General features: G+C 44.7%; 1 protein-coding gene across 7 annotated transcripts in view; it reads right to left on the bottom strand.

Moving 5' to 3' along the window:
* The window catches only part of Dhx30 (DExH-box helicase 30), a 35,135-nt gene that overhangs the window by 2,164 nt on the left and 5,345 nt on the right, over positions 1-27,626 (bottom strand). For 5 of the 7 annotated variants that reach the window (XM_046436406.1, XM_058576734.1, XM_058576736.1 and 2 more), the window contains 11 exons: positions 22,048-22,143; positions 13,676-13,806; positions 12,571-12,681; positions 5,862-6,163; positions 5,265-5,385; positions 4,449-4,598; positions 2,294-2,446; positions 1,162-1,998; positions 814-889; positions 624-728; positions 61-236 (listed from right to left, as the gene is read on the bottom strand). In XM_046436406.1, the coding sequence (XP_046292362.1) occupies positions 61-236; positions 624-728; positions 814-889; positions 1,162-1,998; positions 2,294-2,446; positions 4,449-4,598; positions 5,265-5,385; positions 5,862-6,163; positions 12,571-12,681; positions 13,676-13,806; positions 22,048-22,143 (2,258 nt within the window). Of the gene's footprint in view, positions 1-60; positions 237-623; positions 729-813; positions 890-1,161; positions 1,999-2,293; positions 2,447-4,448; positions 4,599-5,264; positions 5,386-5,861; positions 6,164-12,570; positions 12,682-13,675; positions 13,807-15,721; positions 15,951-20,941; positions 20,971-22,047; positions 22,144-27,626 lie in introns of those variants that run through there. The other 2 variants (XM_046436408.2, XM_046436405.1) reach the window with 2 other exon arrangements.

Below are 27,626 nucleotides of genomic sequence, written 5' to 3'. Positions count from 1 at the left end.
GGGCCACCTCAGAAATGAAATCCCCCCAAGGACTGGCTGGGCTCAGGAGAGAGGTGCCACCTTGGTTTTTAGGTCGTAGCGTTCCTCCTTGTGCAGGCCGCTGTCCACGACATGCACAATGTCATTGACTGTGATGGAGGTCTCAGCAATATTGGTGGCCAAGACAATCTTGCGCACCCCCACTGGAGGCTGCTGGAATATGGCCTTCTGGTCCATCATAGGGATGTTGGAGTGCACTAAAGGACGATAAGATGCATTATGGTTATGGGCACTGCTCCCACCAGAACCAGCTCCTAGAACCCATCTTTTTCTTCTTAGGGTTGAACCCAGGAGCTCTCTACCACAGAGCTACCTCCCCACCCCTTTGTAATTTTTAGAACAGGGTCTTGCTAAGTCACTGAGGGTAAACTTATGATGGTCCTCCTCAGCCTCCCAAGTTCTGAGATTATAGGTGTCCACCATACACCTGGTTTGACCCCATCTTGATGAAACCAAGGCCCAGACAAATCATAAGCCCAGTGAAAAGTAGTGAAAACTTGGTCAAAAACTTGAGCTCCCCAAGTCCCAGTTGGGTTAAGGAGAGAAGGCAAGACTCGTTTTAGGGCTCATACCCAGGCTCTCACCTGGCAGGATGAGATACTTGCTCTCGTGCATGCCCAGGGCCTCCTGGAGGCGTTGCTGCACTCCTTTGATCTCCTGCCAACCAGGCAGGAAGCACAGGATCCCACCTGTAAAGGGGCCCTGCAGGCATGAGCCGGTTGCTCTGGCAAGTGGGTGGCGGGGTGGGCATGGCTAGGCAGAGGAAGCACCCACCTGGTTCCCCCCGGGCATCGATGTGCAGAACCAGATCCGTCACAAGATCCAAATCAAGTGCGCATTCATCCTCTGACTGGGGTGAGGGAAGAGAGGCTACAGTCATAGCTCTGGGGTGTGGGGTCCGTGCATAGGACACAGCCACGATTACTTAGTGAGGCACAGCCTCTTTAACCCCTCTTAACCCTCACATCCTTGCCACTCAAACATGATTATTCCTGATTTTATCAAGGAAACTAGACTGGGGAGAGTAACTTGTGCTAAGCTACCAAGCAACGGGGACAGGGAGAAGGGAAATCCAGAGGAAAAGCCAGGAGCCCTGGGTTGGATGGGTTGGAGCATCCTCACCTCATGGTGCCGGTGTCGGTGTGGGTACTGGTGTTTGCCCAGCTTGGCAAGGATGTCCTCCAGGTAGTGCTCCTTGACGGGATACATGAAGCCAGGCACCTTGATGACAGGGCAGCCACCAAAGTAGCGGGAGAAACGCTCATTATCACCTGTAGCACTCATGAGCACCAGCCGCAGGGCCGGGTTGAGCCGCTGAAGGCCCTTGAGCAGAATCAGCAGGAAGTCTGTGTTCACATCCCGCTCATGGACCTCATCCACAATAACATGGCTCACACCCTCCAGGCTGGGGTTGCTCTGCAACTTCCGCAGCAGAATGCCCACAGTGCAGAAGAGCAGGGCCCCGCCTCGGGCTGGGGGCTTGCTTTCCAAGCGCACCTGGAAGCCCACATTCCGGCGCAAGGAAGGGCCCAGTTCATGGCTGACCCGCTGTGCCACAGACACAGCTGAGATACGGCGAGGTTGGGTGATGATCACATTGCAGCGGGCACCGCGGCCCTCGGTCACATAGCGCTCCAGCAGCAACTGGGGGATGCGCGTGGTCTTCCCACAACCTGTGTCCCCAGAGATGACCACAACCGGGTGCTGCTCAATGGCATTGAGGATGGTGTCCCGATGTGGGTCCACAGGGAGCTGGGGAGCCTCCTGCCAGATTGGCCCTCGCCGCCGCCACAGCTCTAGCAGGCTCTGACTCAGTCGTACTTCCTCTGCTTCTGACAGGGGCACGTAGGGCTTGCCTGTTATAGGGTCACTCAGGGGCCCTGAGTCCTTCCCCAAGGGCAAGATGTCATCACTCTGCAGCCGGAGCTCTGGGGAGATCCATGAACTGTCCACAGGGTACTGGGGGACAAGGAGGCAAGCAAAATGGTGAAACAGAAATACCATCTTCCTCTTTCATACACAGCCAGCCCTTCCACAGGATTCATCTGGGTCAGATGTTAGGGTCCGACCTTTGGGGCCAAGGACTCAGGCCATTACAGTCCTAAGACCCTCATGGGCCAGACTGGGCTGCTTAAGGCAAGGGGCTCCCAGACTCCAGGGAAGAAAGGGAGAGAGCACTGCCTGCTGCAGGTGGAGGCCTTCAGTCTGGAGAAGATGGAGGCATACAGATGGCAGGGGACTTGGGGCCTCTTACATGATTCAGGAAGGTCTCTATCTTGCGGAGGATGGGCTCAGGCACCTGGATGGTACACGGCCGGCGCTGGGTCTCACCCAACTCACGCAAGGAGGCCAGGTTATACATGGCATGGGTAAGCGGCTCATTGTTCCTGTCCACCAGGCCCAGGCTCTGCAGAGGGGACATATATGGCTCAGACTAGGATGCTGGTCCAGACAAGCTCAGAAGCTCCAGAAGCTCCAAGAGACATGTGCAAAGCAAACCTCTTTTCTGAGAGATTTTGGTTTTCAGCTTATATGGTAAAGAAGAGAAGAAACCGGGAACCAGGAAAACGTGGATCTCCACAAAATAACAATTTAAGTAGTCTACTAGTTAAAATCAATTCAAGAAGAGCTAAACCTAGTGGACAGAGTGGTGTACATCTATAATCCCAGCTACTCAGGAGGATGAGGCAGAAAAATCCCAACTTCAAGGTTAGCCTGGGCAACTTCATGAGCCCTATCTTAAAATTAAAAAAAAAAAAAGGGGCGGGGGTTGGGGGAGACTGGGGATGTAGCTCAATGGTAGAGCCCCCTTGGGTTCAATCCCCAGTACTGCAAAAGAAAAAAACAAAACAAAACCAAGAAAAGGTAAACCTGACATATCAGTGCAGAATGGCCCTAACCCTGTCCAGGTATGGTGCCCTTAAGGAGAAACCACTCTATAGCTGGAGCTCCCCACAGTGCCCAAGAGACAGAGACCAAACTTATCTTCTTGAACTCCCATTACATACCCAAGGCCAACTAAGCCAAGTCCTGAATGACCCCATAATACACTCGACAGGGTGTTCTCCCTGTGCTGCCTCACTAGAGCCTCCCCACCAGATTCTTCAGCTCTATCTGCAGCCCTACCCCCCGGGTCTTCACATAGACGCTGTCCCATCTGTGACCCCATCATATACAGAAATAAATGGAATTTCTTGTTAAAATGTGTATTTTAATAAAATAAGCCAATTAAAGGAAAAAAACATACCTTGTTTCCCTACATGCCTACACCACCTCACAAGAAAGAAAATGAGGCATCCTGACCCTTCTGGGATATGTGTAAAACCAGTCATTGCCCCTAGTCTCATGTTCCCATCCCATGTAGGGTCAGGGCTATGCTCACCCTTGCAAGACAGAGCCAGTGCTTCTTGAGAAAGCCTCTCCCTCTACAGGCACCATCCTCTTCCTCTGAATCGGCTCTAAGGATCTCATGGACAGGGATCCAGTCCTTGGACCAGAGGTGCCAACTCAACCACCTTGCTGCAAGATAGGGTTTCCACCCTCTTCCGGGACTGCACGGGTTCAACCCAACAGTGTCTGCAGAAGGGCCACCCAGCTTCTCATCTCAAGTGCTGCCACAGGAAACCTGCTCCTCTGCCGCATCATTACCATGACAGCTTAGGAACAGCAGGTAAAATTTCAGACTTCTCCAAGATTTGCCAGTTAGTGTTAGTCCTGTTCTCTTGAGCCAGAGGCAGAGCACACCCACCCCCCCTTCATATAGCTCACCACCTGTGTGCTTCCCTCCATCTTCTATTCTCCAGGTTCTCCTTACCTCTCACCACAGCTGGACTTAAAATGCAGTTTCCAAAGTCAACTTGATCACTCCTAGTGATCACTTTCTCTTGTTCTGCAACTAAACCTCTGCTGTCCCAGGTTCCAATAACTCATTTCTCAGTCAGGCACAATGCTAGTCCCACTACTTCAAGCAAACTTCCAACTGTAGGTCACACTGTGTCACCTTGAAACTTCCCTCATCTTTACCCCAGATGCGTATTAAATTATTCATTTGGCCACAAAACCTAGGTCATCAAGATGGTTTTGAACACTATATCTGCCTAATTTTATGCCTTTCAGAACAATAATGTCTTTTTTCTGGCTTCACCCAGGTTCTGGCCAAGTCTTGAAAGGCTGTGGTCATAAGCAAAATATTTCCGTGGGGACTTTTGGGGAAGTTGTAGAAACAATAACCACACAGCCTACAAGCAAGCAAGGCTGGACACCAGGTCCTTTTGTGCCCATGCCCAAGGCGTAGTGTAGTGGTTGTCACTTCCTAAAAAGAACAATTTGCCACATAGGGAAGCTTCAAGACATTTTGATACTTCATATCAAGGACACTCCTGGACTCACAAGGACACTCCTGGACTCACCTTAAGTTTCTTGCAGGCCAAGGCTGCTGCCTTGTTCTCAGCCTCTGCTTTACGGCGCCCTTTAGCAACAAAGGTCATAGGACAGGGCCAGAGCAGAGTGAGAGTAGACAGTTTGGTCTTGGTGCCCACAGTATGGAACTGCATGAGGTTCTAGACAGAAAGTAAGCAAGAAGGTTACAAAAAGGCAGGGATTAGAAAGAGATTTGTGGCATCCTCAAAATGCCAAGGGACCCAGAGATGGAATTAATTACAATCTCAGTAGGTACCAAACATCAGTCACACTACAAGTGCCACTGTACAACCAGAAGCAGGCCCAGTAGAGCTGGGGCATCCTAGTTCTGGGCTTGCTTCTCATGCTGCACCTCAACTTCCACAGAATAAGATGGGGTCTGGACAAAATCACTACCTGTCCTCCCAGCCCACTGTCCTCTAAGTACCTTTAGGGCGACTGAATTGAAGGTGTCAGTGTGAGCTCAAACCAGGCACATCTTAGGGGAGCAAAAAGCCCTGCACCGATATCCTGCTAAACCAAAGCCCCTGACTCTTATGCCAACCTCCACCCGTGAGGAGATCCAGATCTTCCACTCTGCAGCCCCTCACCCTGCTCCCTGTGCTCCTGTTTTATGACTTCCTTCCTGTCCCTCTGCTTCACCCTCCAGGGATTCTGTGTCTCTCCGGCTGGCCTAGGTGAACTGAGGGAATGGAACATGCACCCTCAGACCTCCTGCATCCCTGTGGCTTCCCTGACTTGGTTTTGAGGAAAGCAGACATGAGCAAGTAAGCTGCCTGAGCATACTCCCAGGAGACCCAACTCACCTTGGCCGTAGAGGAGGATGTTGCTATCTGAATCACCTTGGCCAGAAGGTTTTTGGGAAGCGGGAACTGGGTCAGAGCCCTGATAGCACTGTCGTCATCTGTCATTTCAAAGGAACCTCCCCTGGGAGTACCAAAAGTTTAGTTGAGAAAGTCTGCTCTCTTCCTGAGCCAATTTCCCCTGATGTGCTGGGACTCCAGGTGCTTGAACACTATATTGTTGTAGCAGGTAGCCAGGAGGCACGAAAAGATGAGAGCCTAGGCTTTGCTATGCCACATGGTCTTCACAGACATTTTGTATAGCCCATGGCTTCCCCAAACAGGAAAGAGTAGAGAGTAGAGGCAGGCAGAGAGGTTGCTAAGACTCTGTAGGAGTCAAGTATGAGCTGGAGAGAGGGTTCATGCTGCTGTTCTGTGGAAGCCCAACCATAGCACAAGATCACATTTACCAAAGTAGGCTGCCCCCACAAATTAGCAGATGCACCAATGAGTGACAGTATGTGCCAGGTGAAGTGTGGGACAGAAGGCTCAAGAGAACATCCACCCCTCCCCATACAAAGGAGCAGCCAGTTTCCCCTGCATCATCCACCACAACTATACCTTGAGTCCCTGAGTGGGGTATGGGAGTCCTGCTGGGTCATGGACAGGAACTCGGTAACATCAATGGTCCCCTCTTCAAGCTCTTCCTCCTCATCCTCCTCTTCCTCTCGACCCAAGGATCGAGAAAGACCCCCAGGTCCCCCTGGCCTAATGCTTTCAGGATTCAATTGCCGCCAAGAAGTGGGGGGCATGGTGGGTTCCGGGCGCCACCAGCTGTCAGCCGGAGAGCCAAAGCGATCAGCTAGCACTCGATATTTGGCCGCATCAAACAGCTCATTCCGGGGACCTAGAAGACCCCATCCCTAGGGGAAAAAGGGACACTATGAGGATCACATCTCAGTCTGCCTGGACCATGTCCAGCTGTAATATAAGTCACTTGTGTTTTGAGCTACACTTTTCACCTGTCTACCTGCTTCAGCCCCAAGTTCAGAAAAAAGAGAAAGAACACTTAAAAATGCCCAACTTTTACAGATGAAAATGATAAGTGCACCTATTAGACCAAAATATAAAACCCATAGGGTAACAGGGGAAAAGATACATTCACACAGGAATCTAGGAAGAATCAGTAAATACAGCAGCTAGGAAATAAGTATCCCATACCATCCAACTGAGATAACTTCTTCCACAAAAATCCTATGCTGGGAATACATTCTAAAGAAATAATGTGATGTGTTTTTAAAGCCATTAATATAAAAATAATCAGCAAATTTGATAAAAATAAGTTTTCTCTTTATATCAATAACATTCTATCCAATAAAGAAATCAAGAAAATAATTCCATGGGCTGGGGATGTGGCTCAAGTTGTAGCGTGCTCGCCTCACGCCTGGCATGCGTGAGGCACTGGATTCGATTCTCAGCACCACATAAAAATAAAGATATTGTGTCCGCCTTAAAAAAAAAAAAAGAAAGAAAGAAAGAAAGAAAATAATTCCATTTACAACTGCACTGAAAAAAAAAAAACAACACACACAAATAAGAATAAATCTGACCCATGGAAATGAAATACCTGTACAATGAAAACTATAAAACACTGATGAAAATAAACTGAATAAGACATATAAAATTGGGGCTGGGGATGTGGCTCAAGCGGTAGCGCGCTCGCCTGGAATGCGTGCGGCCCGGATTCGATCCTCAGCACCACATACAAACAAAGATGTTGTGTCTGCCGAAAAATAAAAATAAATAAATAAATATTTAAAATTCTCTCTCTCTCATCTTAAAAAAAAAAAAAAAAAAAGACACATAAAATTGGAAAGATATTCCATGTTCATGGATTGGAAGAACTGGTATTATTAAAATATCCAGACTCCCCAGGGCTACATACGGGTTCAATGCAATCTCATAAAAATTCCAAGGGTATTTTCAACGAAAAAGAAAAAAAAAAAAAAACAATTCTGAAATTCATATGGAATCACTAAAGCCCCAAATAGCCAAAACAATCTGAAGAAAGAATAGTGAAGACAGGGCTGGGGTGTGGCTCAGAGCTAAAGCGCTCACTAGCATGCATGAGGCACTGGGTTCAATCCTCAGCACCACATAAATATAAAATAAAGATATTAAAAAAAAAAAAAAGGATAGTAAAGTTAGCCAGGCATAGTGACACATGCTTGTAATCCCAGCAATTCAGAAACTAAGGCAAAAGTATTGCAAGTTCAAGGCCAGCATGGGCAAGTTCATGAGACCCTGTTTTACAACTATAAAGCTAGGGATAATACTCAGTGGTAGAGTACCCTTAAGTTAAATCCTCAGTACCACAACCCCGCCCCCCACCAAAAAAAAAGAGAGAAAGAAAAAGGAAGTTAAAGACACCACACTTCCTAATTACAAATTATATTAGAGTTAATCAAAACAGTATGGTAAGATGGGTGTGGTGGTGCACTCTATAATCCCAACAGCTAGGGAGGTTAAGGCAGGAGGATTGTGGGTTCAAAGCCAGCCTCAGCAACTAGCCAGGCCCTAAGCAACCTGGTGAGATCCTGTCTCTAAAAAAAAAATACAAAAAAAAAGGGTGGAGGATGTGGCTCAGTGGTTAAGCACCCCTGGGTTCAATCCTCAGAATCAAAAAAAGGCCAAAGAAACAGTATGGTAGGCCAGGTGTGGTAGCACACATCTGTAATCCCAGCAACTCAGGAGGCTGACAGGGGTATCGAAAGTTAGAGGCCATCCTGGGCAATTTCATGAGACTCTATCTCAACATTAAAAAAACCAAAGGCAGGGGATGTAGTTCAGTGGTGAAACATTCTCTGGGTTCAATCTCCAGTGTTAACAAAACAAAAACAGTAAGGTACTGGCATAAAAACAGATAAACAAAATAGAATAGACAGCCAGAAATAAACTCAAGTATGTAATAATCAACTAATTTCCAATAAGAGCACCAAGAAAACACAACAGGGAAAGGACAGTTGCTTCAATAAATGATGCAGGGGAAAACTGAGTGTCTATCTACATGCAGAGGAATGAACCCTCATCTTACATCTTATATCACATACAAAAACCAATTCAAAATGGATTAAATTAAACCGTAAGACATGAAATCAAAAAACTTGATCAAAACCAAAAAAGCAGGGCTGGGGTTGTTGCTCAGTGGCAGAACACATCCTTAGCCATATGTGAGGCACTAGGTTCGATTCTCAGTATCGCACATAAATAAATAAAGATCCATCCACAACTAAAAATATATACGTTCAAAACTAAACAAAACACTAAAAGCATAGTGGGAAAAGCTCCGTTATCTTAGCTCTTAACAGTAACTTCTAGGATATCTCACCAAAAGCTCAGACAACAGGAAAAGAAAAAGAAACAGGACTACATCAAGCCAAGAAACTTCTACATGGCAAAAGAAAACCATCCACAAAATGAAAGCTGGACCATTTTTGCGAGCCATCCATGAGTTGTGTATGTGAGCTATGTGCATTGTAGCTATGTGAAGGGACAGGTCTGGCACTGCATGCTGTATTAGGCTGTGCGATGCAAGTCCACCTCTCCTCTCGCTCTGCCTGTGATCCCACACATCACCTGAGAAGGTTGTGACTTGCCAAGATATCAATCAATCTGCTGATCAGAAGACATCATGAAGCAAGACTCCACCTTTGAAACCTTATCCCCTGCCTTATTTGGTGAAGAACATTCCACTGAAACTCCTTTGTATGTCCCCCCCCCTATAAAAATAAAGAGATTCCGGATGCACATTCTCTTTTTCCTGAGCCTTCCAGCGTGGAAACTGACCCTTAAGGTCGCAGAGCAGTCCCACCCTTGATCTGAGAAACTCAAGTCCATGTGTTGCGTGATTTCTTCTCCATTTTCTTAGTTTAATGTTGCAGCCAGCTCCTTTGAACCCAGTTCATCTCGTCAGCGTGGGTTGCTGGCGAGAGACCATGAAGTACAAGAAAATATTTGGGAACCACAAATTTGTTAAGTGAATACCCAAAACATAAGCCACTCCCATAACTCAATAGCAAAAAATACAAACAACCCAATTAAAACATGGGCAGGGCTAGGTGGAGATACAGTTTAGTGGTAGAGTACTTGCCTAATATGTGCAAAGTTGTGGGTTCAATTCCCAGAATTGGGAGGAAAAAAAGGGAGTAAAGAACCTGAACAGATATTTATTTAAAAATAAATAAATAAATAAATAACATGCTGCCAATAATAGTGTGTGAAAAGGTACTCCACATCACTATTCATCGGGTAAAAGCAAATCAAAACCACAATGAGACACCTCCTCACAGCTGTTAAGACGGCTGTGTTATCAAAAAGATACAACAAATATTGGCAAGAATGTACAGAAAAGAGAACCTTTGTATACTGCTAGTGGGAATGTAAATTAGCAGAGCCATTATGGAAAATAATACAGAGATTCCTAAAAAAATTATAAATAAAAATACCATATGGCCCAGCAATACCGCTTTTGGGTATATACACCTGAAGGAAATGAAATCAGTTCCTCATATGGATACCTGCCTTCCCATATCCTTGGCAACATTATTCAGAATAGCCAAGATATGGGAATAATTACAGTGTCTTGTCAACAGATGAAGAGATACAAAATTGTGATATATGCACAATGAATTACTCAAGTTTTAAAAAGGAGATCCACCACTTGCAACAACATGGATTAATCTGGAAGACATTATGCTAAGTGAAATTAAGTCAGACAAGGAAAGAAAAATAAGCATGATCTCACTTATATGAAGAATCTAAAAATAATCCAAAACACAAAAACAGAGAGCAAAGCAGTAGTTCCGAGGTGCAGAAGGGGAAATGGGAAGATGGGGGTCAAAGGAAACAAAGGCATAGACAGGTAAGATGAATGAGTCTAAAGATTGAATGTACAATATGAGAACTAAAATGAGTATTGCCTTATAAGAGTAGATTTTAGTTGCTCTCATATTAAAAAAAAAAGGGATAATAAGGACATGAATGATGGGTGTATTCATTTGCTTGACTGCAGCAATCATTTCACTATGTGTGTATCTGTAAGAGTAATTTAAAAAAAGAATTACAAGTCTCCTGGGGAGCAAAATCACCTGCAGTTGAGAACCACTGAGGTAGAGCTTCCCTACAAGAGACAGAAATTTATACACATTAAACATAGAGAAGATGGTTGAATCTAGAAGAGACAGACTCCCCAAATAGAGAGGATAGGAAAAAAAAAGATATTTTGGAGACTGAAAGTGATCTAGAGAGACAGGAGAAGCAGAGCTGAGAAAGGAACCTAGTGGTACCAACTCAGAACACCCAAGCAGAGCAAGGGCTGACAAAAGGCCAATGAATCTGGTAAAGCTGAAAAGTCTGGTCCAGCCACGAAGCAATTACCAAGCAACCACATCAAGCAACCACTGCCATGCTCTGGGGAATAAGGGGAAGGGATACAAAAGTAATCAGAGGCCTGGCACACCTATAATCTCAGCAGCCTGGGAGGCTGAGGCAGGAGGATCACAAGTTCAAAGCCAGCCTCAGCAACAGTGAGGCGCTAAGCAACTCAGACCCTGTCTCTAAAAAATACATACATACATACATAAAAAATAACCAGAGACCTGAAGAGGACCATGACACTAAGTGAAAAAGAGCTGTGTGGGTTGGACATAAGACAAGAAAAGAGAGTAGAACACAAGTATGTTTGAGGTTACAGAAAAGAACCTGCTGGGTGTGATAGCACAAGCCTGTAATTCCAGCTACTTAGAAGGCTGAGACAGGAGGATTACAAGTTTGAAGGCAGCTTGAACAACTTAGTGAGACTCCCTCTCAAAATAAAAGGGTTGAAGATGTAGCTCAGTGGTAGAGCACCCTGGGTTTAATCCCCAGCACCAGCCCCCTGACACACACACACACAAAAAAAAATCTGAAAAATTAAAGAAAAGGATTGGAGAGGAAGAGAAGCCATACAAGGCCAAAAGGAACAGAGAAAAGAGATGGGTGGTACAGGGGTCCAGGACAGGATCTTCCCTTTTTAGATACAGTAAGGAAGCAGGGTCAGGACCTTGCAGGAGGAACTGCTGAGGGACATGAATCCTGGCAAGAGCAGAGATGAAGACCTAGGGACCTGAGGAAGATTCGAGGTTCAACCACAGAGGGGTCAACTAGGCATGGAAATACTAGTGAGCAGCATTGACACTGGGTAACCAAAAACCTGAAAGCAACTCATGCCCAACCACTGGGAAGTGAAAGCAGCACCTATCATACTTCCCTTACAAGTAAGCAAGGACTATCTGGCTATAGGGGAAACCATGCAAAATAACAGGGGGGGAAAAAAAACCAGAAACAACAAAAATGGAAATAGATCCTTCATACTCTATTTAGGGAGTTTTCATACAAGGGTACTCTGTAGTTTTTAAAACTACAGAAAGTAGACAACCATGACGAGATAACAAAGGAAGGAGAGAAGAATGTTAAAAAATAAACAGGTTCCCATTAGGCATAGTGGCACACCCTTATAATCCCAGCTAGTTGGGAGGCTGTGGCAGGAAGATCACAAGTCTGAGGCCAACCTCAACAACTTAGTGAAGCCCTAATCAACTTAGCAAACCACGTATCAAATTTTTAAAAAAAAATGGCTGGGGATATAGTTTAGTGTTGAGCACCCCTGTGTTTAATCCCTAGTACCAACAAGTACATATATACATATATTCTCTCATTGGCTGAAACCAAGAAGTGAATGACAAGGGCTCCAGATAGGTGAAGAGCTAAACACCATGTCAACCTCTACCAACCTCTACCAGTAGTGCACAGTCAACTAACAACTTAGGAGGCTGAGGCAGGAGTATCGCCAAGTTCAAGGCCAGCCTAAGCAATTTAGCAAGACCTAGTCTCCAAATAAATAAAAAAGGCTGGCAATGGGCTAGGGTTGTGGGTTGGATTCTTAGCACCACATATAAATAATTAATAATAGGGCTGAGGTTGTGGCTCAATGGCAAAGTGCTTGCCTCGCATGTGTTAGGCACTGGGTTCGATTCTCAGCACCAAGTATCAATAAATAAAATTAAGATCCAACTAAAAATATTTAAAAATAAATTAAAAAATTAAAAGTTCATGGAAAACATAAATAAATGAATGAATGAATGGCCGGTAATATGGCTCAGTGGTTAAGCGCCTCTGGATTCAATCCCTCATACCCCCTCTTCCCCAAAAAAGATGCCAGAGAAACTACAGAACAAAGGGTAAGGAATTTCCCAGGAGGGAGGTCTGCATGACTTTCACTAAGAAGGGTCACCTTGAACAGCTGGCAGGCTGCAGCTGCAGCCTGCCGCTCAGCATCGATCTTCTTGCTGCCATAGCCTTCTACCTCCACGCTCTTGGGCCACTTTATGTGCAGGGTGACTTTCTGGGGAAAAGAAGACATAATAAGGCAACTAGTCTTTCTGGACTACAGTTTTTGCAAATCACAGGGAGAATCAACAACAAAACGGTAGCCCTCAGGTTGTGTATAATGGTGCATGCCTTCAATCCCAACTCAGGTGGCTGAGGCAGGAGGATCACAAATTTGAGGCCAGCACTGGCAATTTAGTGAGACCCTGTCTCAAAAAAATAAAATAAGGGCTGAGAATACAGCTCAGCTGCCTAGCATGCCCTAAGGCCCTGGGTTCAATCACCAGCATCACCAAAATAAATAAATAAAATAGGCGGGGAATGTACCTCTCTAGTATAGAGGGAAAAAAAGCCGTGACCCTCATAGCAGCAGTGTGTTAGACTTTGGGTTAGGAGAGCAAGACAGAACCCAGCTGCATCACTGACTCTTTAAAAGGGTGTTAACTCTTGCCCCCAATCCATTCGTTCTACCACAAGTTATTTTGCTTCTTCAAGGTGCATCTTCTGGAAAAAGGGCACACTAGATCCATCTTTACCTTTAAAATATGTTCATTCAAAATGGTCTGCCTAGGTTGGCATGAACCTCAGTGGAAAAGCACTTGCCTAGCATGTATGATGAGCCCTGGATTCAAACTCCAGGACCGCAAAAAAAACAAAAAAAAGGTCTGCATGCTTCTGTGGATCCCAAGATCTTTTAAAATTCTAGAAACAGGAATCCTCATCATCACGTCTTAATTCTCTGTAGTGCTAGTATATTGACGGGGAACCAAAATCAGGATTTGGCACAGGGGTCTGTCTTAGGCAAGACCTCCTCACTCATTTACCCAATGTTCCCTTCCCCTTAATCAAATGTGTATTTCTGGCCCTTCTCCAAACACAGCTTTGTTCTAAGATTCTCTGCTGACTGTTTTAATTCAGAAAACATACTCTACCTTTCTTCACCAAAAAAACACGAGAGAGAGAAAAGGACAGTCAAGTCCATGCCTCCCATAGCCACCAGCAGAAGTTACCTTTTTCTTCGGTCCATTCGTGTGCACGTAAACTAGCTTGTCTTTTGCATGTGAGATGCCGAGGGCTCTTCCAATCACACTGTTGAGAAGGTTTTTGGGCTGTGGGAATTCTTTTAATAGGTCCCTAGAAGCTAACAAAAATAAGAAAAGGATTACAGATGTTCTTTTTCTTTTAACAAGTCCCTGGGGACTGTTTCAAAGCAACTCTGGGCTTGATTCTGAGGATGCTGGCTCATGACCCCACACCACCCAGGAAAACCTTAGAAGAGAATGGCTTCAGGGATTACAGGAGTGGCGCCACGTTCACTTGTATGATGACCACCTCCTGAAGGCAAAAAGCCAAAGTTCCATAAACCACAGAAGGGAAGCTGCCAGCATCCTCTTCCCAACCCAAGCTCCTGATTTCATATCATACAGAAGCCTGAAATGGTCAATAACCACCCCCTCAGTATGTTATCTGAAAGAAATCCCTAAATTAAAAATAACAAGAAAGTCCCTTACACACACACACACACAAGAGATCAAAGACCCTCCTAAAGTAAGGCACACAAAAGGGATGACCCATGTAGGTCAGTAATGAGATTCTGAATACCAGGCCTCAGATCTCAACTGTACTTCAGCACTATGCAGAAGAACTCCCTAAAGCCAGCCTATATGTAAAGACTAAGACACGGCATGAGCTATTCTTTCCTGATTTCTCTGTCATCAAGGAGGATGCCTAAGAAACCACAAGAGAGACCTCAATTCTTTCACTTGTTCTTTGAATCAATCCCAGAGCATAAATGAGGGAGATATTCATCTAGAGGCAGCTTGTGCCAGACATGGGGCTTAGGCCACAAAGAGGCCTGTTGGGAGCAGCTAGATACAAAACACCGGAGTGGCCCTTCAACAGATGCAGTCAGAAACTGGCAAAGGAGATGTGAGGTCTTTTCCTTTACCACCCTGTCTCCCAGCTCTGAAAAATGGAACTTTGTAAGAGGTGTATATATCCATATGTGCATTTGCTTCATCTTTACCACCGGAGAAGTTTTTCCTTTAAAAAAAATTTTTTTTGAGGTTGTAGATGAAAGCATGCCTTTTATTTTTTTATTTTTTATTTTTGTATGCAGTGCTAAGGATCCAACCAAGTGCCTCACACATGCTAAGCAAGTGCTCTGCCACTGAGCCACAGCCACAGCCCATTTTTGCTTTTTTTAATGTTTTATTATTATTTTTACCTTTATTTCATGGGGTGCTGAGGATTGAACCCAGTGCCTCACTTATGCTTAGACAAGTGCTCAACCACTGAGCTACAACCCCAACTCCTAAGAAGTTTTTCATAGCACCCTTTCCTCAGAGAGCACCTGAAGATAGTGGGCTCTACATTTTGAAAATGCTACTCCAGGAGCTCTGATGTATCCTGGCAGTGTGGTTTTTGTTTGTGTTTCCTCCAGGCAGACTCCTGTTCAACTGGCTAGGATGGAGGGTCCTGCCTGGCCCTCGGTGCCAAGAATCAATCAGGTAATAAGCAGCATATAAGTTAACTCAATGGGGATCCATCACACAGTAAGTAGCACACTAGACCCACAGGTGTGCACTAAGACCCATTCCAGCCCTAAGTGAAGACCGTCCTTGATGGGTAGAGATCTTCTCCCCAGTTCCATTCACTGTACTATTCAGAAAACTGCAGTCCACCAGAACAGCCATTCTGTCATGTTTCAGAGTCTGAAATCCCAGGTGTATTGGGGGCTATTTTCCACAATGGCGAGAGCGTGCTTACCCTTACTGCTCTAACTCCTGGTCACCCAACCTGACAGAAACTGGACGTTAACCTGTTTTCCCCACTCCCTTGAGGTCCCGCATCGCTCACTTATCCCACACAGGTGCAGGCGCTCTGGGTCTCATTTGGGACTATGCCACGCTGAGATTTACAACAACAGGGCCGCGGCTAGATAGCGGCCGGCCGTCGCGACCACTATCAGGTAGAGCGCCCGGCCCGCCCCCGTTGCCACCCCAGAACTCAAGGGCGATGCGGCGACGCGGCCGCGCACCCCGCCGTGCCCTCACCGTTCACCATGTTTCCGCTGCCTGTCCCAGACTCGCCTGGGGCCTCCCCGGGCTCGGGCTCGGCCTCGGCGGCCTCCTTGGTGCCGTCGGGACGAGCGAGACCGGACGAGAGGCCGCGCGTGCGTTCCTGTCGCCCGACAGCGCGGGGATCCGGCGGTCGCAGGCGCGGAGAGACGCCGGCCGCCAGCGCCATGAGCCTCCTGGCGGCCGCCATCGCGCTCCCGCCGTTCCCCGCGATCCCAGAGCGCAGCCGCGAGTCAAGGGCGGAGAGAGCGCGCGCCCTCTGCGGACCGGGCGGACCGGTGCAGAGCTGGTCCAGCCGCTACCTCAGCCCTGATCTCCTGGACCAAACAGTTCCCCTGGAAACCCAAACCATAAACTGGGCTTCTAGATCTCAAGCGGGGAAAAAGGGATGGAAATTTTCTGGGAAATAACGCTAAAACTAAGCTCAACATCCGTCAAATTAACCTCTTGGTCCTACTCGTGTTTGTAGATTCCTCTCATAGGTCGCTAGGCCGAATGCCGGCTGGGTAAACTGGGTACCTTCATTTAAAAGGCTTACAAAGCAAACCTGGGGAAGATCTGGAGACAAGCCAGGGAAAGTGGTTTCTTCTTCTTCTTTTTTTTTTTTTTTTTGGGGGGGGGGGCGTACTGGAGACTTAATCCAGGAGCACTTTACAACTGAGCTACATCCCCAGCCCTTTTTAAGTGTTGATGGATTTTATTTTTATGCGGTGCTGAGGATCGAATCCAGTGCCTCATGCATGCTAGAAGAGCACTCTACCACTGAGCAACAACCCAGCCCCAATCCCCAGCCTTTTTTTTTTTTTTTTTTTGGAGACAGGATCTTACTAAATTGCATAGGGCCTCATTAAGTTGCCAACGCTGGCCTTAAAATTATGATCCTCCTGCCTCAGCCTCCCAAATCACTGGGCTTATAGGTGTGCTCCACTGCACCTGGCTCAAGGAAAACTTCTTTGACATGAGCAGACCAGGTTTAATCTCCTGGGCTGGAGTCAAATGGTAAATCATCCTACTTTGGACATGGTGCCAAAAAATAAGCTGATCCCACACAAGCATCTAAATCTGCTGTTCCGTACTTCTGTGAAAACCAGATGGGATTCCGCTTCCAAACTACTATGCCTGGATCTTAGCCAGGCTCATTTTTCTTCTGCCCGTTATGGTCTTGAGCAGAGCTTTGGATCTAAATCTGCATGTTGTAGATAGTGACAGTGTAGAGCAGAGGGCCTCAAGGTCTCACTACCACAGAAGGCCTTGGTCAACAGTTGTCAGTGCAGTTGAGGAGAATTTGTTGTTTATATGATTATATGTGTTGTTTCTACATGTGTTCTACATGTGATCCCCTGGAAAGCATGTTAAAACATTGCTGGTTTTCTGAGGGGCTCATGCCTGTAAAGCCAGCTACTCCCATAGGCTGAGTAGCAGAATTTCAAGCTTAAGACCATGGACAACTTTTGCAAGACCTTGTTTCAAATCATATTTTTTAAAAAAGAGCTGGGGAGGTGAGTCAGTGGTAGGATGTTTGCCTACCATGTGTAAAGTCCTGGATTCAATTCATGTTACTCCCCCAAAAAACTTTAATTAATTAAAATAGTGGGGCACAGCAGCACATGCCTGTATTCCCAGCTACTTAGGAGGCAAAAGGGAAGATGGCTTTGGCAGCAGAACTTGTGATGCAGAAGGATCACAAGTTCAAGGCCAGCCTTAGCAACTTAGAGAGGTCCTGTCTCAAAATAAAAAGGGCTGGGAGCGCTGGGGCTGTAGCTCAGTGGTAGAACACCTGCCTTGCACACATGAGACACTGGATTCGATCCTCGGCACAACATAAAAATAAAGATATTGTATCCATCTACAACTTTAAAAAATATTAAACAAATAAAAAGGGCTGGGGATATAGCTCAGTGGTAAAGTGTCCTTGGGTTCAGTCCTCAGTACCACCAAAATGAATAAATAAAATAAAAAGGACTGAAATTGTAGCTCAATAGTGGAGTACTTGCCTAGCCTGCACAAGGCTCTGTGTTTCATTCCCAGTACTTCAAAAAATTAGTTAATAAAAATAAAAAGAGGTGGGGGTATAGCTTAGTAATGGAGTGTTTTCCTAACATACTCAAGACACTGGGTTTAACCCCCAGCGACACAAAATAAAATAAAAAATAAAAACAAAAAAAACCATTGCTGGGTGCTACCCCCAGTATCTTATTCATTAGGTCTGGCATAAGGCCCAAGAATGTGCCTTTTTAAAAAGTTCCCAGGCAAGGCTGAAGCTGATGGTCTAAGACCACACTCTATGGGGCCTATGAAAAGAACATATAGGACATGAGTCTAAGTACTTGGGCTTAGTCTCACTAACCTCTACCACTTGCCAACTGAGAACCTTGAGCCATTTCATCAAATAGAAAAATTTTAATACAACTTGCTCTACTCGTTTTGTATAGCAATGGTTAGGATCAGATAGGAACATTTGGAGGAAAGCTTTACAGAGTGCTCTGTTCTAAAGAAATGCCTACCCTTGAAGGTCTGAAACAACCAGGGGAAGGTTCCTTGGAGACAGACCAGGACAGATGGTATGGCTTCAACTCCAATTTCCCAATTATCTGCCAGTGGGTTTTTACCAGGAAAAGGGCAAAAGGGAAGATGGCTTTGACAGCAAGTATCTGACACAGTGATTGTCACAGGGGACATCACCATCTGTATCAAATACCCCTACCCACATCATCCATTGTAGGGCAGGACATAATTCTCCAAGGGTTTTGTGTTTGGCCATGTGGCTCATTAAGTTGCCCAAAGCTAGGTTCCAACCAGCTTCAGGAACAGCTTTCAAGGGCGCTAACAGTTCAAATTTCTTCAAAAGAACCCAAAAGTCTACCAAGTCAGGTAGGGGAGACAGTAGTTGAGGACACACTTTGAAAATTGTGTTTTATCAAAGCTAAAGGAGAAAAGAGCCTAGACATAAAAACTCCACCTGGAAATCTGCCTGGGCCGTCCTCAGTGCTTTAGAAAACCCTCACCACAGCACTCCGCTCTGACAGCCACTTTACAGCTGAAATGCTATGGTTTCCTGGATTTGCTCTCAAAGGAGTAAAGAGAAGGAAGTGAAGATTGGCCATGAGTTGTTAGTTGTTCAAGCTGGTGATATATGATGGGGTTCATTCTACCATTTTCTCTACTTTAAAAACATATTTTGAACAGATGATTGAAATTTTGTGTTTAAAAAAAATGAAGTGACACCAAGTAACTGGTTGGTCCTGAAGGGAGCTCTGTCTCTTGCTCCTGCTTCATTACTTCACTTGAGTTCTAATAGCTGGCGTCACCCTGAGCAAGTATTTCTTCTCCACAAGTTCCATTCACTTTTATAAAATGAGGGAAATTCCTTAGACCAGTTCTTGAAACCCTGCTGGTTCTGTGATCTTCTCTCCGTTGGTCCAGAGCAGGGGTTGGCCACGTTATACCCTGCAGACCAAATTGAGCCCACTGCCTATTGTTACAAATAAAGTTTTATTGAAACATAACCATGCTCATTAGTTCATTATCTACTACTGCTTTCATGCTATGATAGCAAAGTTAAATAACTGCAACAGAAAGCATATGACCCACAAAGTTTAAAATATTTACTCTCTTCCCTTTACAAAAAGTTTGCCAACTCCTATTCCAGAGCCCTTGGAAGAAAGTGAGAGGGGTTTGGATGTGCCTCCCTTCCTTTCCACCAACATTAAGCCTTCCCCTCCATGTTCGTGGAGGAAATTTAGCTGTATCCTTTGCCTATGAAAAAGGAAGTTAGTTCTGAAAACAGAAAGAAAGGGCTTACTGGCTCAGATATCTCTGTCTACTTTTGGATAACGCATGACATCTGGTACTCAGATGTAAATAACTATATCTAGCATCGTGGAATTAAGGTAGGAAGGATCTGTTGAATTCATAGGTGGAATCATAGAAACCCAAACCTTGGAGGCCCCCAAAAAAGGCAATAGGAGGAAGCCCTAGATAGTCCAGGCCCTTTTGAGTATACCAAAGAACTTTTGGAGGGAAAGTGAGAGGGACCAACACCTAAAGAAACCAGGGTCTCAACCAACATGAGGCAACTTACTCAGTGTTGGTTAGATATTTGATGGATGGTCAAAATGACAAGAAATGGTCAACATAACTAGCACTGAAAAGGGTAAAAGAAGTTACCGTGGCCAAAAGAGCACCTTAACCATGCTACCAGAATACCTATCTTCAGGGCTTTCCCTTCCACGTGTGTACCCACACATGCCTTGAAGTAAACCACATTAAGAAGAGGAGGCACATATTCCCTGTATGAAGGAATGGATAGGAAAAAGCAGTTTTGTGGTCCCCAGAATCCTGACAGAAGCAGTGCAATCCCATGACACTTTTTAGTGCTCTATGTCTCAGTTCTAGGTAAGTGGGGAAAATGCACAGGGAACACTCAGAGGTGAGTTTTTTATTTATTCACCCTTGATCCTAGAAGGAAGCCTTGTTAGAACATTGGCAGTAGAAGGGGTTAGGTAGGTTAGTAAAGGAGTTGAACTCTGTTTTTCAGTTCTAAATCTGACTCTGATGGACATTGTGCTCAATACAAGAGGCCACCATTTTCTGGGCAGTTTTCCTTATCAAAACACAAAAGAGACTATTTCTGCCACACAATAGGAGGAAGTATGTATGGCAGTGCTGGGCATGGTGGTACACATCTATAGTTCCAGCTATCCAAAAAGTTAAGGGTTGGGCTGGGGATGTGGCTCAAGCGGTAGCGCACTCGCCTGGCATGCGTGCGGCCCGGGTTCGATCCTCAGCACCACATACCAACAAAGATGTTGTGTCTGCCGAAAACTAAAAAAAATAAATAAATATTTAAAAAAAAAAAAAAAAAAAAGTTAAGGGTCACTTAAGACCATGAGTATGAGGCCAGCCTGGGCACTGCTGAGATCTCATCTCAAAAATAAATAAAGAAAAAGAAAAAGAAAAGAAAGCACGGCAGAAAGGCATAATCCTCTGTTGCTTCTCACTAAGAAAGAGAAAAAGAGAAGGCCAAGGAGCATCCATGTGTATCCCTGTCCCACAGGGGCAGCTGCCCATCCCACAAGCAGGCATCCTCCTTAGCAGGAGCTCAAAGAGGCACTACCTGGCCAGTTGTTTGGTTATCCCCAACTAACCATCTTTAAGCTTAGCCATAGCACATCTGACACTCTCAGAGCCACTCACCTGCCATGTTGGAAATGTTAACGTTCAGCCTTTTCGAGTTACAGGGCATTTTAAGAAAGAAAAAAAAAAGGGCAATCAACTCTTGTTTTGGCAACTTAGCGGGTGGCATTTCTTTAAAACCTAAGTCAAGTGGTCAGAGGGGCTGGAAATACTTGTCCCATACTGCTGAGGAGGGTCAAGGCCACTGCAGTGCGAGAGCAGCTCATGATGAAACTGCTAGGAACAAGGCAGTAGCATGTGCCACAGAAATTGAGGTGCCCAATTCTCCCACATACCCCCTGAGCTCTTGACCTTCAAAGCACTTTATAGACAGAGCGTCCTGTAGACAGGCTCTCTACAGATGAGGCAAAGACTCTATGACCTAAAATAATTTCTTTCTACTTAGGCAGAGGGATGTGAACAGGCAGTCTATGGGCAGAGAAGAGGAGCTGTGAGGGACACTGGCCTTGGCAGACCTGGAAAAGATCTAAACCTGAGGGAAGAGAGGAGATGCTCATGTGCAAAACTGATTCTCTGGGTCCTATTATTAGCTCTGTCCCTGGGTATTAGCAGGAGCTGAGGTAAACTGTCACTCATCAAGGTACACTGACATTCTCCCTTAACAAAAGGAAAGCCCACCTTGTCAAAGGACTGGGAGGCAGATTTTAATGTCAGTAAAGTGCTTTGAGGTACTAGAGGAAGATGGGGAAGTGATTTCCTGGGTATCCCCAAAGCCCCCAAGATGGAAGGCCCTAGGCTGAGTCAAGGCTCTCTGTTCTGGCCCTGCTATAAATACCTGCTCTCTCTCTGAACCACCAGAGCCAGGGACTTCCTAGGAACCTAGAAGATTCTCCATGCTGGTACTGAACACCCAACTGAGAATAGGCTTTCTTCCAGGCCAAGGAGGCCCAAGGAGACTATAAGTCCAAGCCATGTAAATAAGGATCATGAAAAAATCCAGAACATTCCAAGTCTTCTCTCCCTCAGGGCTCCATCAGCTCTGCTAAGCACCCCACCCCCAAATATTTTCAGGAGGTCCACAGCCCTGGAACCAGGGCTTCCTCTGCCACCCGCCTCCCCACAGACCCTGGACCAAGCTGTTGCTGGAGGCAAGGCTCCTCCCTTACCTCGAGAGATGGTCCCTCCAGGGGCAGGGTTGACACACATGGGTGGAAGGCGGGGTGGGGGAAGTTTGCACTGACGCTGCCTGTGCTGGGCCCGATCTAGAGAAAGAGAGAGGACATCAAGGCAACATGTTCTTAGTCCTCACAGTACAGCCCCTGGAAATGGCTCACCTCAGAGCATCCACAAGGCGCTCTGGGCAGCACTAGGAACCAGTCACAGGTTCTGAGAAACAGTGACAACAATGCCACACAGAAAAAAGGCAATTATCATACATAGATACAACATACATATGTGTGTGTATACATATTTATATACATACATACATATATATATATATATATATAAATGTGTATGTATGAGTCATAAACAGATAAGGAAAACATCATATAAATACACATGATAACCTTGTAGAGATTCTTTCTTAGCTCTCAAAAAGCCTGCAAACTGTTTCTCACTCCTCAACTAGCTTCCATGAGTTTAATACACATTCTATATGCTTTGCTACAGTCTTACCTTATGAGCATAAGATAATAAAACAGTTGAAAGATGACCGCTATGGGACTGTGTAATTCCAAAGAACCACTGTCTTCCACTCATAGTAGCCATTGGCTCATTTACTATGGATTCCCCTTAGCCACCAAATTTCAAATTATTACTGCTAAGAACAGGGAAACAAAGGGGCTAATTGATCAGTGGGTCCAGCCTGAGGATTAAAACAGATCCATACTTACTAGAATTCTCCCTCTTTTTAAAAGAGAACCACTTGCCATTCCAAATATTTCCATTCATTTGGAGACTAAATGCTACTTATTAATTACCAACCAAGCACATTTTTTTTGCTCCTGGGGATTGAACCCAGGGGTGCTTAACCACTGAGCTTCATCCCCAGCCCTTTTTTGTATTTTATTTAGAAACAGGGAATTGCTGAATTGCTTAGTGCCTCACTAACTTGCTGAGGCTGGCTTTGAACTTGCAATCCTCCTGCCTCAGCCCTCCAAATCACTGGGATTTCAAGGCACACACCACCCTGCATGTCCCAAGTACATTTTTAAGAAGCTCCAAATTTTTGAGATACATGAATTACAATCAGGATATTCACTGAGCATGGGGTGTAGCACAATGGTAGAATACTTGCCTAACATGTACAGGGATCTGAATTCAATGACCAGTAGCCTTAAAAATAAAAAGATATTCACTGAGTCTTCAGTGAGTAGTGGAAATGCAGGGATAGGAAGGCCTAAGATTGTGAAAATCACCTAACTGCTGAAATTATATTACAATCACTAGACTGGAGAGAAGATGCATGAGCTCTTTACTCTCTTTGCCCCACTGGGCCCATCAGTTTACCCAACTATAATGCACCAATAAAAAATTATGGGGAAGGGGCTGGGGATGTGGCTCAAGCGGTAGCACGCTCGCCTGGCATGCGTGTGTCCTGGGTTCGATACTCAGCACCACATACAAACAAAAGATGTTGTGTCCACCAATAACTAAAAAATAAATATTAAAAAATTCTCTCTCTCCCCCCCCCTTTAAAAAAAAAATTATGGGGAAGGCTAGAGAGGCTGCGGCAGGATGATCTCAAGTTCAAAGCCAGCCTCAGCAAAAGTGAGGGGCTAAACAACTCAGTGAGACCCTGTCTCTAAATAAAAGTACAAAACAGGGCTAGGGATGTGGCTCAGTGGTTGCATTCCCCTGAGTTCAATACCCGGTACCAAAAATATAAAAATAAAAAAATAATAATATACAAAATATAATTTGGGGGGCTGGGGATGTGGCTCAAGTGGTAGCGCGCTCGCCTGGCATGCATGCGGCCCGGGTTCGATCCTCAGCACCACATACAAACAAAGAAGTTGTGTCCAACAAATACTAAAAAATAAATATTAAAATTCTCTCTCTCTCTCTCTCCCCCCCAACTCTCCTTTTAAAATATATATATATATATATATATTTATATATAAATATATATTTATATATATATATTTATATATATATATATAAATAAAATTTGGGGATGCGGAATCAAGTAGCTGAACACAGCTTTCTTCCCCTACATTCCCAGCAGCACACTCCCTCCCAACAGCCCCTCTGGCTCAGAGCTCTGCTTCCACCTGTTCTGCCACAGCAACTGCTAGATTTGTTCCAATCAGAATACACTTTGCACATTTTTAGCATCATAGTGAGCTCCCTGCCTTGGTGGTCCAAAGCATCTTCCCCAGGCACCACTGACTATTTTTGTCATATTATGGTCATAAAGTCACAGTTGCATTTGCACACAACTCCATATTTCTCAAAAGCCCTCTTAAGATATAATAGGTGTAGCCAGACACAGTGGCACATGCCTGTAATCTCAGTGGCTCAGGAAACTAGCGCAGGAGGATCACAAATTCAAAGCCAGCCTCAGCAACTTAGTGAGGCCCTAAACAACTCAATTAAGACCCTGTATCTACAAAAAAAACTTTTTTTAAAAAAAGGGCAGGGGGGCTGGGGCTGAGTGGTAGAGTTCTTGCCTAGCAAGCGTGAGGCCTTGGATTCAATTCTCAGCACCACGAAGAAAGAAAGAAAGAAAGAAAAAGAAAGGAAGGGAGGGAGGGAGGGAGGGAGGGAAAAGAAAGAGAAAGAAAGAAGGAAGGAAGGAAGGAAGGAAGGAAGGAAGGAAGGAAGGAAGGAAAGAAAGCGATAAAAGTCCATCAAGAACTAAAAAAAATTAAAAAGGCTGGGATGTGGCTCAGTGGTTAAGCACCTCTGGGTTCAATCCCTAGTTCCAAAAAAAAAAAAAGATATTAAAGTTGTGGCTTTCTGCTTCCTGATCACACTGTTCCCTCATGATGTTCTGCCTCTCACCTTGAGCCTCAAAGAATAGAGCGATCTCTCTATAGACTGAGATCTCTGAAACCATTAATATTCCTCCTATCCTAGGCCAAGATATCTGTCCTTCTTTCGGATCACTGACCACAGGAATGAAGAAATCCATACTAGAAAGATAGTACCAGCGGATCCAAGAAAGAGCTAACTCTCAAGGCTACCATTTGGATATCAATTATGACTGCTGATATGCACACCTGGAACTTAGCCTTTGTATCCCCCTGTTTAAAAGCCCTCTTCTCTTCCTGATAGAATTGCAATGACCTCTGAGACACGAGTCTGCTGCCTTCTCATTTGCTAGAAAATTAATAAAACTTCTTTTTCCTTTATCTCAAAAAAAAAAAAAAATGAAGCTATTATAGGTGTGTGATTTTCCAAAAAACATGTATGGCATCACAGCAAAAATGCCTGTAGCAGTCCAGCATGATGGTGTACGCCTGTAATCCCAGCAGCTCAGGAAGTTAAGGCAGGAGGATCTCGAGTTCAAAAGCGAGGAGCTGAGCAACTCAGTGAGACCCTGTCTCTAAATAAAATACAAAATAGGGTTGGGGATGTGGCTCAGTAGTCGAGTGCCCGAAAGTTCCATCCCCAATGCCAAAAAAAAAAAATTTTTTTACTTTAGAACTAATTCCAGTTCTCCTTTGAAGCTAAGATTGCAAATGACCAGCTCAACCTCTTCATTCCTGTTTGAAGAGGATTCGTATTCATATTCAGGATGCTAGATTGAAACAAAATAGAGTAAATGATTTGATCATTATTTATTATCTCATGAAGCATTTGTAGTAACTGGAAGAAAATTGTTAACAATCCCACAACATCATCACTGAAAACTACATACAACTGGAGTAAAAATGCACATTCTTGATATTGATTCAGTGGTTTTTAAAGTTGTGTGCTGACTGTAGAAGACTCAGCTTGTTCTTCATGTCCTGATTCTGACAGCATTGCTGCTGAGAATTCAGATACTTATATCAATATTCTAGAGGGGCTAGGGCTGGGGCTTAGCAGTAGCACACTTGTCTGGCATGTGTGAGGCACTGGGATTGATTCTCAGCATCACATATAAATAAATAAATAAAATAAAGGTCTATCAACAACTAAAAAAAAATTGTTAAAAAAAAAAAAAAAAAAGAGAGATTCTAGAAAGGGGAGCTGGGAGTGTGGTTCAGTGGTTAAGCACTTGCCTAGCATGCTAAAGGCCCTGTGTTCAATCCCCATCACTGCCAAAGAAAATAAGGTTGGAAGACCATTGAAGGTAGCAACAGGTAAATCATCAAGCACAAGAGTGTTGCAGATGTCAAGTGCTGGCAACTCTGTTGGATTACATAACAGGAAAAATGGTAACCAGCCATAAGACCCAGTGGGTTACTGTCCACAATCCATGTGGAACTGCTATAGTTATTTCCATCAGCACTGTGAAAGGTCCCATCCCAGATGGTTCCTGAGTACTAGGGAATACCTCTGAAATAGTTGTCATCGCCTTCATGCTTCACACATTTGCAGGTCCTCAATCAACAGTACCCCAAAGAGATCAACCTATTCATATTTACTAAGGGATTCACATGCTGGGCATAGACCAAAATCAGGTTCTTTTCCTACATCATCTCAAATATTTTCACTACACTGTGGAAGACAGGAGGTAGGAAATAGGATCTTGCTAATTTTGAGTAGAAAACAGAAATGAACCCCAGACAAACTTATCAAGGGCCTCAAACTTTTCACATTATATTTCCTCTCAAGATTGATGACACCTTGGGCTGGGGTTGTGGTTCATCGGTAGAACGTTTGCCTAGCATGTGCGAGGTCCTGGGTTCGATCCTCGGAACTACATAAAAAATAAATAAATAGAATAAAGGTATTGTGTCCACTACAACTAAAAACAAATATTAAAAAAAAAAAAGACTGATGACACCTGCCGGGTGTGGGCATGCACACCTGTAATGGCTAGGAGGCTGAGGCAGGAGCATCCGGAGTTCAAAGCCAGCTTAGCAAATTACTGAGGTCCTAAGCAACTTATCAAGACCCTGTCTCAAGGGCTGGTGCTCAGCGGTAGATCACTCACTTAGCACATGAGAGGCCCTGTGTTCAATCCTTAGCACCACATAAAAATAAAATAAAGATATTGTATCCATCTACAACTAAAAAATAAAATATTAAAAAAAAATACTGTCTCAAAAAAAAAAAGAAAAAGAAAAGGCTGGAGATATGGCTCAGTGGTTAGGTGCCCCTGGGTTCAATCCCTGGTACCAAAAAAAAAAAAAAAAAAAAGAGAGAGTCCTTTACAACAATAAAGGTGTCAAGGCCACACACAAACAACTGCCAAGGTTATGATACAAACTCTAAGTGTTACAAGTATTCAGAAGACAGGAGAGGACATTCAGCCTTAGAGTCAGGAAAAGATAGATTTCCCCCAAGAAAAATATTCAAGGTAGCAACTCTTTCTAACTAATTTTTTCCCTTAGATCTTCAAGCATAAAATGATTGCTGAGAAGTATATGAGACTTTTCCTGTGCAGAAGGTGAGGTCCAAAATCAGAGTTTAGTACATCCCGAAGCTACTTAATAATAATGGGGATTGTGAGTTTATGAGGGGTCAGGCCCTGTTCTAAGCTCTTTACATGTATTAACTCATCTGATCCTTGGAACAACTCTGTGAAACAGGTATTATGAGGAAGTGGGGCAGAGAGAGGCTCAGTCACCTGCCTAAAGTTCCCACA

This window comes from Marmota monax, unplaced genomic scaffold (assembly GCF_021218885.2).
Source record: "Marmota monax isolate L192 unplaced genomic scaffold, Marmota_monax_Labrador192_F-V1.1 WCK01_AAM20220418_F8-fsc00021, whole genome shotgun sequence".
Lineage (NCBI taxonomy): Eukaryota > Metazoa > Chordata > Mammalia > Rodentia > Sciuridae > Marmota > Marmota monax.
The sequence above is the reverse complement of the archived record's forward strand: the minus strand, read 5'-3'. Positions and strand labels throughout refer to the sequence as shown.